Source organism: Vulpes vulpes, chromosome 8, assembly GCF_048418805.1.
Source record: "Vulpes vulpes isolate BD-2025 chromosome 8, VulVul3, whole genome shotgun sequence".
NCBI lineage: Eukaryota > Metazoa > Chordata > Mammalia > Carnivora > Canidae > Vulpes > Vulpes vulpes.
In genome coordinates, this window is record NC_132787.1 from 85,101,418 (window position 1) to 85,115,384 (window position 13,967).

Sequence of the window (13,967 nt, forward strand, 5' to 3'; positions counted from 1 at the left end):
AAAAAATTCTCACACCAACAAAAATATTACAGGATGTTAAAGTGGTATAATTTGGACATTTCACCAATATAAAATCTAGCATCTCATTACAGATGCTTTTGAAATGAGGAACTAATCTCACACAATTAAAAATTAAGCAATCAAATTACTAATGCCAGTGTTTCTCTGCAATATACATTTTTTATCATTATTTTCTAATGAGCTGGCTTTTAGCCTCTAAAGTCATCTAATTTTCCAGGAATCATTTGAAGCTAAAGAGAAATATATTTTTACTTCATTTATCAGAACAACCTTTGAGCTAGCAAAGAGAAAAAGCAAGGACACTTCCTGGCTACCTATAGATATCATCTGCTCTTCTGAATACTATAAGTAATTTAAAATAATTTTACCTATTTGTGTGTTTTAGGATTGCCCTCAAGTCCTTTGATGCTGAGGACTTGACGAGCCTAGGTGTAACTATATTTCTCATCTACTCTTTTTCGATGGAGTTTTGGGGTTGATGAAATAGCCAAGCAGAAGTAATGTGGAGAAATGAAATTTGGGCTCATTTGCAAATGGGCACTCAGATTTAATACAGATGGTGTAGTCTGACCTGTGACTTTATCCAGTCATGTTTGTGGACACCAAGAAAAAAATCAGTGAGACATTGGACTTCTCTCATCAATGTGCTAGGATTAAAGCTGTCAGGATGTAAATTAAAGATATCCCTGTTCTCCTCTGACACTAATTTTCTACTTTAGTATAGTTGCATTACAATATAACAAAATTAAAACTTACTGATCTTTGTCCAGCACACAGAAGGAATCCAAAAAGGGAAAATTGGCAGCTATACTTTCAAAGTCCTCTTGGGAGATGTACCCATCATGGTCATGGTCATAGTTTCTAAACACAGACTGAAAGGGAAAGACAAATATTTATTGAATAGCTATAAGAGTCAGACTCTGAACTGGTTATTGGGAAAGCAGTGATAATCAGAATATTATTCTATCAAGGATCTTGGAACCCAGTGGGAGATAATGAAATCCAGAAGTCTTATGGTATAACAAGATAAGTGCAATGCTGAGGATAAAAATAGTCTGTTAAGTGGGGAGAGTGGAACAGAAAATGAAGCTCTAAAATGTTAAATTATCTAAAAAATTCAAGTATGCTCTAAATGCAATTTCAATCAGAATTCCAGTGGGAATTTGTTTGAAATGAACACATTGATTCTAAAGTTCAAATAGAAGTGAACATGTTGAGAATAGCCTAAAATTGTTTAAGATGAAAAATAATGAGGGAGAATGTGTCCTATCAGAAATCAAATAATCTACAAAGCTATGTGAATCAAACAACATGGTACTGTAACTTACTACAGGGAGCAGAGTCTGGAAATAGACCTATGTATATACAGGAAATTAGAATATCAAAAACTATCTTTTCAAATCCACAGGGAAATTAAAGATTATCCAATGACTGCTTTGAGTTAAAATGCTAATACTCTTACAAAATCAATTGCCCCAAACTAAATTCTAGATGCATTAAATATTCTAATGTAAAAACAAAGCTATAAAAATATGAAAGGTAAGTAGATAAAAATATTTTTTTTGTTTTCTGTTGAGTGGGAAAGGCCTTTCTTACCATGACAGTGAAGTCAACAGCTATAAACGAAAACATTTTATTACATAAAATGCAAAATATCTGAATCAAAAAAGCTCAGCTGATAAGTTTAAAGATAACTGACAGAGAAGATTATTTGCAAATATACATGAGAGCAAAGACACAAAAGGAAAATGGGAAATCACCAAAGTAAAAATACAAATGGCCAATACATTCATGGAAAATGCTCTATTCTGCTAATAATTACAGAAACACAGAGAAAAAAAATTTTTAACCTCTCAGATTGGAAAACATTAAGATAATTGGCAATTTCCTAGGGTGTGAGAAAATAGGCACTCTTCTATTTGTTGATAAAGTAAATAGCTACAATTTTTCTGGAGGATAGTCAGCGCTTACTCTCTGACCCAGCAGTTCCACTTAGGGGAATCTGTTTTCCAGGGGAAAACAGTTGAACAGTGTTACTTAGAGGCATACATGAGTGTATGTGTTTATGGGGAGCATAAAGTCATACAAGATAATTTACAAATTATCAGTGTTTATCCCTAGAGAGCAGAATCCCCAAGGCATAAAAGTAAGGCTTGTGTTCTCCATATTTTATGACAAATTGCATATTTACAATGATTCTGACTTTCTTTATAACCAGAAAAAAATAAAAGTTTTCCATTGCCCTCTGCTAAATTGAATTTTCAAAAAGGTTTAAGTTCTCCTCAAAAACACAATGTGATCTGATATATGCAAACAGATCATAATGAGTCTTTCTCCCTTTTCCCCATGGTTTCTGTTTATTCTCTTTTATCCATATTTACTCTCTTTTATCCATAAATCCATATCCATTTATCCTATGTTGTAAGCTGCTTCAGGAGTATTTTGGAAGATGACAAAGGCATAAATGAACAAATTACTTAATTAAAAATTGACTGTTTAGCACCCATTTTAAGTTTATTTTTAGATAGCTGAATTGTGCAAAATCATAAAGCATTACATTTTTTGCAAGTCTCAATATTAATATTTATCTACAAAGTAGAATAAAATTTAGTATAAAAATTCATAATAAAGCCCAGTCTTTCCTTTGATTGAACCAAAAGTAGGCAACGTATTCAAACTGAGCCACCCTTCCCCCATGAAATCGGAGAGAAAATAAGAGAGATGTCATAAGGGAAGAGAGAAACTCCCCATGTGGAGCAAAGAAAGTCCGTTTGCAGATAATGGAATGAGCACACAGCGAAAAGCAGAGAAGAGAGTGGGAGAATCATTCTGTCTTTTATTTCCTGGTTACAGACCTTCCTGAGCTGTAACTCCATCCTGCCTGGATCCCTTACCCCCCTTCCTTGGCTTCAAGTTGGATCTGCTACCACAGCACCAACACATGGCTTCCACTGGAGCTTATGCTTCTCAGTGCCTTCCCTCATCCTTTCTGACCTTTCCTTGCTGCCTCATAGGCTCCAAAGAACTTTCCTTTCAATGCATCACAGTTCCCTGAACGATCCAAGATGTAGAATGTTCTTTTTCTTTAAACATCCAACCTCAGCAAAAAGTTCATTTTATCCCAAAGATAAAAGATATGATCCTATTGCATCATATCCAGCTATGAAAGCAGATGTTTAAATCAGGGATCACAGTTTTGTTCTAAGATTTTATTTATTTATTCATGAGAGACACACATACACAGAAGGAGAGAGAGAGAGAGAGAGAGAGAGGCAGAGACACAGGTAGAGGGAGAAGCAGGCTTGACATGGGACTGACGCAGGACTCGATCCCGGGTCTCCAGGATCAGGCCCTGGGCCGAAGGTGGTGCTAAACTGCTGAGCCAACTGGGCTGCACAGGATCACAGTTTTTAGGGCCAGGTATGTTTCCATTTGCCCCACATTGGCACTTCTACTCTTCTTTCTCCATGGAAAACTCTGATAGAGATTTGTCCATCATTTAGTGATGTTTCGGACCTAAATGGCATTGTGCTGCTGTGTCACAGACTCCCAGTACATACAGCAAGAGAAACTATGCAACATACAGGATTTTTTCCTACCCTCAGGTTATTAATTTATTGGGCATTTTATTGTGATCCACATAGGTTTTCTAATGAGTAGATTCTAATCCCCAAACAGTCCCTCAAGTTGCAAGGGCAACAGTGGCATCAAATGTTACAGAAAGAGAGTTGGAAGTAGCTGAGGGTATTTGGGCAAATGAAAACAGAAGGCCAGAAGGGGGAGGGGTCCTTTCTGGGAGTCTCCCCCAGAGGCCAATGCCAGTAGACCTAAGTATCTGCTAAATTGTTCCTACCTGCCAGAGGGCTATTTCATTGACTTCAGCTGACTCTTGGGCAACTATAGAATATTCTGGAAAGAGAAAGGGGCCTTCTACTCTCTCTCTTAATCACTCACCTCAACTAATTTCCTTATGTGCTTGTTGATGACTGTGGGGTCTGGCTTTGGCATCACTCCTGATGCCCACTCCAGGGGCACCACAGGCTTGGTGGGCGTCGTAGGGGAGGTAGGCTGTGACAGAAAAAACACATTTTTCAACTTTATTTGAGACCTTGAGCAATTAGGGGACACAGAGAAAGACATATACATTTTATATATTAATAATACCAGGAAAAGCTTATATATTAGCTCTTAAATGTTCTAAAAAACGAGCATCTTTTGTCAATGGGATCTACTCTGTGGCTAAATACACATTTGGATAGTGCATTTTCTGTAGCAGTAGCCTGGATTCCATTATTTTAAGTGGAAAAAGAGGTATTGCTCTTCCAACCCACCAAAAAATCTTATCTAGTCTCCCCAAACATTACTAAAACATCCTCAAAACCTATATAATACTCCATACATATTTTTGCATAATGTAAAATATACAAAACACCAGTTGTCTAATTCTTTAATATTTGGTGTTGGGGATAAATTAGTAGATGTGTGCAGTAAGTGAGCCCATGAGAATGGTCAAGTTTATGTCCTCAAACCAGTTTCCCTCTCAGTATGCGTAGTCACTTCTCACTGGCTCAATGGGTCTTCCTATCCTCTTTGGTGAATTTACTTTATACGTTTTTCCACATTCTTGCAAGACATTTTCACTAAATGATGTGGAGAAGGCAGTGGTGATAACACATAACATGTTCACACAACACAAGGGAAAACACAATCCTACCAGGAGACCAGCCAAGAGTGGTGTGTGCTTTATTCTTCTCCTTTGGACCCATATAATGTAAATATTTTTGCTGGTGCATGCATGCAAACCTGTACCGGCAGGTTTTTAGTTGATACTGAATTGGGAATAAACATGTTTGCAAGAGGAATCGAGAAGTAACTGTGCTAAATTTAAGACTCTGGCAATGTTATGAGGTGGGTGTTGCTGATATCCTGCAGGCTACCAACTGAACCAAAAATTATCTGCTATCTGAATAGGATCATCGAGACATAGACTCACTCATACATACATCATATATATCACGGATCTTTTTTCCCTTTATTTAAATTCAATTTGCCAACATATAGTATAACACCCAGTATTCATCCCATCATGTGCCCTCCTTAATGCCCATCACCCAGTTACCCCATCCTCCCACCCACCTCCCCTTCCTCAACCCTTAGTTTGTTTCCTAGAGTTGAGTCTCTCATGATTTGTCTTCCTCTCTTTTTTTTCCCCATTCAGTTTTCCCTCCTTCCCTTATGGTATCTTGCACTATTTCTTACATTCCACATATGAGTGAAACCATATCATGACTCTTTCTATCAAGCTTTTCATTTTGTTCATCTGATGAAGGATAAACCCATGGTTCCCAAACTGTATAACAAGGTACCCAATCCAGAACACTGCAGTGGACTTCAAAGGTTTACTCAAAGATATTTCAAACTTCCAAGGGAAATACAGCAGTATTTGTCAGACATCAACTACCGCTTGAAGTAGTTCACAGTTCACCCATTAGATAGATCATGCTACATTTTTTCAATGATATATCTTTCCAAAGTAAAAAATCAATGTGGGACAAGAAAAAAGGTAGCAGTATTCACTCTGATTCCAAGATTTAAGAAATTGTTCCATGCCCAACAGGCACACACATCCATTAGTAAGGAATTTGGGTTAGGAATGAAATTACAATATTATTTTTATTTCAACATGTATTATTTTCTCAAGTGGGTTCTAAGTCATTAGAACATTGGTATATATTAAGTTGTTTGGACCTAACTATTTTATACATGGAATTGAACGGTATTTCTTTTGACCTAGAGGTGGTGTGAAAAAAAACAAGATGCAAAGTAAGACACAAACTGGCAAGACACGAAGGGTGCACTGTGAGGAGCAAAGGTTCGCAGTGGGACTACAGTGAGGCCCACCAGCACCAACCATCAGCACACTGAGTGTCCGGACAGGAGCTTGTTCTCCAGTGTTAGCATATGTCACACCTAAGCACAAAACAGGATGATATTCCACTTAGACAAGAGACAGAAAGGGAATGGAGAAATGCATTTTCATAGATTCATAGGATTTTAGCCCTTGGAAGGAGCCTTGAAAGCTTCTGCTTTTACAAAAGATAAAAAGACTTTTCTACATTTGTTGGAAATGTCTTCTAAAATTGGCAAAAAATGTACCCTGAAAAGAAACTAAAACAAATCTAAAGAGTGCAAATCAGTCAAGTGTGCTAACACGGTCATTCCTAGTCTGTTCCTGATACAAGGGCAGGAAAATGATGGGCAGCATCACGTGGTAGAAAAAGCACAGGCATTAAAAGACAGGCCTGATGCATCCCATTTCTCCACCGTACTGGCTATGTGCTCCGTGTGAGACATCTGTCCTCACCAGACTCCATTTCCTTAAAAGTTCATGAGATACTGATGCCCCACCATGTACCTAACAACCAACCGGTAGCAATTCAGGCACCTAGTCACAGGTAAATAAGGTGTGGGGAGGTGGAAATGCATATATACAGCTTGCCACTCCACAATCAACTTCTTCACACCAAAACTAAGGAATGAGAGAAGAATTCATAAATTCTTTTTTTCTAATAACTTTACTGTTCTCTCCAGGTGTTTGTCATGCTAACTTTGCAGAATCTAACCCTCACTCATTCCTTTGACCTTCCCATGTGGGTCTGTTCTTCAGTGTCTCCAGGAGATGGTCCTCTGAGGGCTGGTGGTGAGGTGAACATAGTGATGGAACCACCACACTCATCATTCTAAGAACAGGTGCTTCCAGTCAACTGACTCGGACTCAAATGCATAACCTCTGAGCACCAGAAAATGACCTTGCAGTCATTCCGCCTCTTTGGGGCTGATGCTTCAGAATCAGAATAGATGGTCAGACCTAGGGTCCATGTCTCTGACAATATGCCACTGAACTCAACTGGTAAGGAGGTAGGGCATGAGGCCTTTATCATAAACCTGATCTCATCTAAGAAGCAAACATAGACAGATTTTCCTTCAACATGCAAACCTCATCCTCATTGTAAATTTCAAATTCACTGAGGTATTTTTTATTAGCATAAAACATATCTAAGATACAATCTACTCACTAAAACTAATGTACATTCAGTAATGCAATTTGTTCAATTGCAGCAGATAATGTTTCTTTACTAAGAGTCAGCTGTTAATTGAGACATGATCCAATGTGATACTGAAACTCTGAGCTGAGTTATTAGCAGAGAAATTTGTGCATTATGATTAGGGCATTCAAAATTTATTAAACCAAATTTTATGCTGAATGGGATTTTATATTGAAGAGTCTAGATGCTCTGTAACATTGAGTTCTTCTTTTGTTGGGAAGAGGGCCTATATGTATAACAAATTCTCACAGGACACAACACATAGAAGATAAACAATAAAACAGTAATTAGGAATATGTTCTTCTTTATTAGACTCTGCTGTGAAGAAATAATCCTCAAACTGTCAGGGCTCAGCTGTTCCATTGGCAAAATGGAATAATGCAGATTTTTAAAATTCTTCAATCTTCAGATCACAAAGCATCACTGTAACAGGCACTTACAATAAATGACAAACAACAGTATTTGGCACTGATCCTTAGAGAGAAAACACCACCTACCGATTTAGAATTTCTAGGCTCTAGCACCAGTGACAGTTTATAGATATCATCTTCTGTGTGATATAGGTCCAGAGAAAGCTGCAAGAAATTAGAAGAGATAAATGATGATGTTGGCTCACATTTACTTATTTACACTGCTGAAATATTTTCCAAATTCAATGCTTAATGTCTAATAATTTGAGAGAATGCAGAACATTAATAAGATAGCATGTAGAGGTACAACATGAACTTTTAAAAAGAAACAATTAAACCTAGTATGGTCATCATTATCTTATGATGTGTTTACAGCAGCAAAAGGCAACACTCTCAATGCTATAGGGATTGTTCAGGGAGATGGTTGTCTAGAGTCTGGTAGGCCTGAGTTCAAGTGCTGAATCTACCACTGGTTAGTCCTGTCACCTTGGGCCAGTTATATTAGAGATGTCTGATACTTAGTTTCCACATCTGTAAGATGGAAATTACCATAAAAGTCCCTAATGAATTGCATTTTGATCAGGATCAAATGGAATACTTCATGTGAAATACTACCCGTGGGCCCTGGTACACAGTAGAATGTCAAGAAAGGTTATTTGGTGTTGCTACTGTTACTATTGATATTTCGTGTGGATGTCACCAAAGACAGAAATGATCAGGATGGAGTCACAGAAGAACTTGTGAAGTAGGACTTACCTGGGAGGTCTTGCGGAAAGAAAGAGGGAAAGATCAGGGCAGGCAAGGACAACAACTTGGATAAAAGATTGGAGAGGATGGATAAAATCAGTAAAACCTAAAATGCACAGTCTCATTCACCTAAAATAGAAGTCATGAGACTTCAAATAAGCCTGGATGAGTCCCACCCCCACCCTTCAATGCTAAGCTACCTGATGAACCACATCATGTCATCAGTAGTGACTGTAATCAGGTGCCCTGTCCTTTCTTTGGCCATTTAGATGTGAAAAGTTTCCTTTAACATATTTGAGTCTAAAGACTTAGTGTGTGTGTATATGGAATGAGGGAAAAGAGCAAGAAGGAGGAAGTGGGAGAAAACTCAGACAAAGGATGTCTTTCAAGGATTTATCTTTCTGTTCTCATTTTTTTTAAAAAAAAGTTGACATTATACAATGTCATTTTTTAATTAATCCTTCATTCATTCAACAAATATTTATTGATCATCTAATATGAGCCCAGGACCATTCTAGTCACTATTCTAGCTCATAAATTCAACATTTAAATTAAGGATTTTATATATTAGGTCATACGTGGCTTTACCTAGATTTTGTCACCTAGAGATTTTTCTAAACATAATAAAATCGACTTTATTATAAAGTGGCTCCAGCATCACTTCAGATCTTGAAAATCTTGCTCACAAAGAATGTATCTACCTTTACCTCAACAGCAGGCACTCCTGCCTCCAGGGGCTCTGCCTTTTTGTTGGCATCCATCATGTATCACAAATGAATGCCTTTAAGGCCAGTCCATTATATAAAAGAATGAAGTGGGATGCAGAAAAGAGATCTTTTGATAGGAACATTGGTATAACAGTGTTTTATTTAGGAAAAAAAAATCTTTAGAAATGTAATTACCCTGGGGACCTTTCCTCTCAGCTCAATAATAAAAACTTGTGATAAGTGGAATCTGACACTGGATCTCCAGGTTAGGGAAGCAACAGGGAGAGCAGTGGTCCCTGATGAATGAGAGACAACCACTGCTCAGCTAAGGCAAATTGCTGTGAGCCTGACAAGTGCCATATCTTTTCATTTGTCAAAAGAAGCCAGAAATCTGGATATTTTATTAAATATCTCACTTTTTTTTAGTATATGTGCTGCTGAAGTAACCACTCTCAATTTTTTTTAAAAGATTTTATTTATTTATTCATGAGAGACACACAGAATGAGGCAGAGACATAGGCAGAGGGAGAAGCAGACTCTCTGCTGGGAGCCTGATGTGGGACTCTATCCTAGGACCCTGGGATCTTGCCCTGAGCCAAAAGCAGATGTTCAACCATTGAGCCACCCAGTGTCTCAAAATATCTCAATTTTTAAATACTGGCAACTAATAAAATCTTTATGATTCCATGTGGGCCAAAAAAAAACCTATCTGCCATGGGGAGTTGCCCGCCATTTTGTAAATTCCACAATGGAAAACTCTACTGGCTTCTAAGGGTCCTGAAAGCAGGCAGTGCATCCATCCTTTCCTACCTCTATAATCCCAGCCACAGCTTGCTGCCTTACATTGTGAATACTACACAAATAGAAAATCAAATGACTTCTTCTAAATTCCTTGTTATAGGAGTTATTCTGGACTTTGACGAGCCTGTTCCTGTCCTCTTGATTAGGCCTCTAATGACTGGCATTGGCATCTGTTGGAGAAGGGTTGACAACAGTGATAGAACATCTCACCAGAAATCCAAATAATCACACACTAAGTAGGGGAGATGTTCTTTTAAAAGACACAGAATATCCTTGGCTATTTTCACACATCACATGGACAAATACCAGATCCTTTGATGGAAATATCTTCTCCAAATGTTTGCTATCTATTAGCGGTGGTGTGAACTTAGGCAAGTCATTAACCTTGGGTCTGAGTCGGCTCGTCTATAAAATGGGAGGCAAAAATAATAGCTCCCTCCCAGGACTGCTGTGAAGACTAGATGAACTGATGTGTATCCAGCGGGGGTTTGTTTACTGGACCACAGAGATGGGCGCTGTAGAGTATGGCTTCCAGTCAAATGCCACCATGTTCATTAGTGAATGTAAAGCTGCCCCTGCATTACTCTTGCCATTGCTCTACTTTCCCAGCCATGATCCTACCTACAAGCATTCTCTCATGCCCTCTAGGTTTTATAGCCCTGTGCAGAGTAACCTGTTTTACTTCCTATATACCTATATTTTATAATTATAGGCAGTTTGTCAATGGAATTTCAGGAATGTTTGCTTGTGTCTAACATATTTCGAGTTTGATTGTTTTTGAAAAATATTCTTAGTCACTGTCTCAGGTTGCTGCATTTACATCCAAGCCTATCAGCAAAGATGGTTGTTTTGATTTACTCTGTACATTAAGACCACACTCCCATGACTGGAAAATTATAAAATAAAACACACTTGGTCCTCAAACTACCTCCATTCACCATTTTTGCAATTCTTCTTCTTCTTTTTTTTTTTTTTTGAAACTGTAAAAATACAGGGGGCTTTCCAGTTATTTGCATATACTCAGAATGGTAAAAGTAACTGATAGATCTAAAAATACTATGAAAAGAATCAGACGATTTCATACACCATGAAGCAAGAAGCATCAGCTTTTAAAGCTTCTGGTTCCAGGATTGGGATCACAATGGAAAATGCCTTCTCTAGATCGTCCCCGAAAAGGGGAACAACCCAAATCCCAACAGTTTAGTCCTGGGGTCCTCCTTCCTTTACAGGCCCAGTGCTGTTCAGGGGGTAAGTTTACAATGATAAAAATGGCACAGAGTCCCTGATTCACAGATTTTGTTCTGTAATTAACTCCTTCTTTAGACATCCATGAAGAAAGAGAGATTATTTAATTTTTACAGATGCAAAATAAAATAAATGTCAGCAATGTTCCCACATTACAGAGTAAATGTCCATCATTGAGAGAGAGAGGGAGGAAAATCTGAATCCCTCATCCCTCCAAACTGGGATTTAGATTTTCGCCATCTGCAAGCCTGTTGTCCTATAGAAATTTGTTTCTTCCTTTGTAAAATACAGAGGGGCAGTGGTGATGTTACATGCTCTGCCCTGTCCAGGCTACCTCCTAGGGTGTCTGTGAGAATCTATCAAGAAAATACATGTGAAAGTTCTGTGAAAATGCAATCAATTATTACAGAAAGTTTAAACATTGCTATGCAGCTCACTGCATGGAGCAGACACTCAGTAGTTGTGGATTCATTTAAGAGTTCTTATTTTTACCTTCCAGGGCTCTCTATTGTGAATTGGCTGCCTCACCTGAGGCCATGTTTAGAAGCAAAAAATCACTTTGGGCAAAAACTTGACCTAGAGTCTAGGGGCAAAAGAATGGCCCCTTCAAATGCTGCACATACATTTGGGCAGCTTCTGTCAATCAAATGGTTCTAATCCCAATCCATATGTGCTCTGTGAAATGCCCATTGGGCTCCAGTGAACACCTGATGGGAGTCACCTCTACCTGCATTGAAGAGATGAATCCACCTGTGACCAGGAAGAATGAATGTATATTCCTGTGCACTGAACCTCTCTTCCTTGGTTGTGGGAAGGAAGGAGAGATGTTGTCTTTAAATAGAAACTGGCTTGATGATAGATGCTCATATGTGGGGCTATGCTATCCTGAGGAGCCACTGGGCTGGAACCACAGAATCAGACTGACACCAGGTTCCTCATTCTCAAGGCTCCACCAATCTTTCTATTTAGAATCATAGAAGTTTAGAGCTGGAAGAGATCTCACAAATGAGCACAAAACCCTTCATAAAAAGTCCAAAGTCCAAGCCCAGTTATCAAGGAGACAAAACTAAGTAACTGCACACACAGGTAAAGGCTAGATCTCCCACCTAGGATTTCTGCTACTGCACTACACTAGATAACACTGCTGTTCCTAAATATGGTGTTTGGTGGCTTCTATATTTTCCTTTATTACCAAGAGGAGGAGGAGGAGAGGGAGAGAGAGAGAGAGAGAGAGAGCCTGAGTGGGTATCCTCTTTTTTCTCCCCAGAGAGAGAGAGATTGAGTTGATATCTTTTTTCTTTCCAGCAAAAAAAAACAAAAAACAAAAAACAAAAAACAATTTTTTTCTTAGTCCTTATTTCTAGAGTTTAAAACTTCCATTTGCACCCAAAAAATTTCCTTCAAAATCCTTTGATACTTCTCTAAATATCTGTCATTCTGTTGCTTGCTGCATTCACAACTCAAAATTAATTCCCCTACTCCACCATTATCTTTTGTCTGGATGAGAAAATGCCCAAGTACGGTGACCTGCTGCTCTGTGATGTTCTTCCCCACATGGTGAAGCTGGCCTGGATGCAGGCTGTCTTAGGCTGGTCTGCAGACATCACCTGTGCCTGTGGCTTTGCAGTCTCATCAGGGCTGCAACTCTGGTCACTTATTCATGGAAACAGATTTACATGGCAAATGATCAATAAATGCAGGTGCCTAGATTGTTGTGAGGTTTTTTTCCCCCTCCAATAGAGAATGTCTGTGTGTTTACTGTTGTCAGACAAACTCAACCCCAAGAGATTCATGTTTCTGTGTTTTGGCCACTTCTGCTTTATACTAAGGTACAGCTGGCATTATTGCATGCACTTTAGGGGTTCTGTTCTTTCGTAAACAATTATGTGCTCTAGGAACAGCTTGTGAAAAAGTCTAGGAACCAACACTCTTATTCCAGTGTAGAGTCCTAGGGGGATTTAGGCTCTCAGAGCTTCAGAATGGTTATTCTTTTCATTTTCTATGGCCATTAAAATAGTCAATTCAGTATTGCAGCCAAGTGTCAGATGCTTCAGTGTTATAAACCCAAACAGGGAAGTTGCTTCTCCATTTGTTAAACAAGGGTTAGAGAATTTGGTTATGCCTCTTCCTCCTGACAAAGCAGCCGCCAATGGGGAAGGTTCTCTTCTTACACCTGTGGAGTCTAAAAGCACTAGAGCAGCCTAAAAGCACTGGAGACCAGCCACAAATGACAAAAAAAAATACATGAATGTTAAGTAGATGTCTTCTGTCCGACCCATTTCATTCCTAAATACAGCATTCAAGTCATCTGTTGAGCTCTAAACATGCCAGGTACCATGCTGGGGATATGGAATGTGTAAAGCAGGTAAACAGGAAAAAAAATTGAATACAAATGATGCCTCCTATGGTTATAAAAGAACAAAGGGCAAGAGCCACACATGTGACATATGTATTACTGCTCTGGAGAGGAACAGAGAATGATCCAGAAAGACAGAGGCTTTTGAATTGAGCTAGTCACAGGGGTGGGTAGGGAAGGGATTTTCCAAGAAAGTGCAAAGGTCAGGAAGCAGAAGGCAACTATTCATGGTGGAAAGTCCAATGTTTCTCAGAGGCAAGTGTGATGTGGGATCAGGTGATAACAAAACAGGTTAGATAGACAATGAGTCTGGAAGGGCCTCGAATGCCAGGTGGGTTTGCAGAGGTTGGTGGGGGGGGGGGGCAGGGAGATTACAGAAGAGGTCTGGACATTACCCCAAGCTTCAGCTACAACTGCACAGGGAGGGCAAAGGGAAGGGGATGAGGTGAAGCCATGTAGAGGGAGGTATGATGAAGGAGAGTGAGAAGGGCTGAGTGAAGGAGGGCCTAAGAGCTCTGGATGCAGGCAGAGCTATAGGAGTGGTGACTAGGCTTCCCCAGACAACAGGAAATTT

General features: G+C 39.0%; 1 protein-coding gene across 7 annotated transcripts in view; it reads right to left on the bottom strand.

Annotated features, from left to right (window-relative positions):
* The window catches only part of RASGRP3 (RAS guanyl releasing protein 3), a 99,647-nt gene that overhangs the window by 12,256 nt on the left and 73,424 nt on the right, over positions 1-13,967 (bottom strand). For all 7 annotated transcript variants that reach the window (XM_072767318.1, XM_026016031.2, XM_072767316.1 and 4 more), the window contains 3 exons: positions 7,625-7,702; positions 3,976-4,089; positions 778-893 (listed from right to left, as the gene is read on the bottom strand). In XM_072767318.1, coding sequence (XP_072623419.1) covers positions 778-893; positions 3,976-4,089; positions 7,625-7,702 — 308 coding nt within the window. The remainder of the gene's footprint in view (positions 1-777; positions 894-3,975; positions 4,090-7,624; positions 7,703-13,967) is intronic.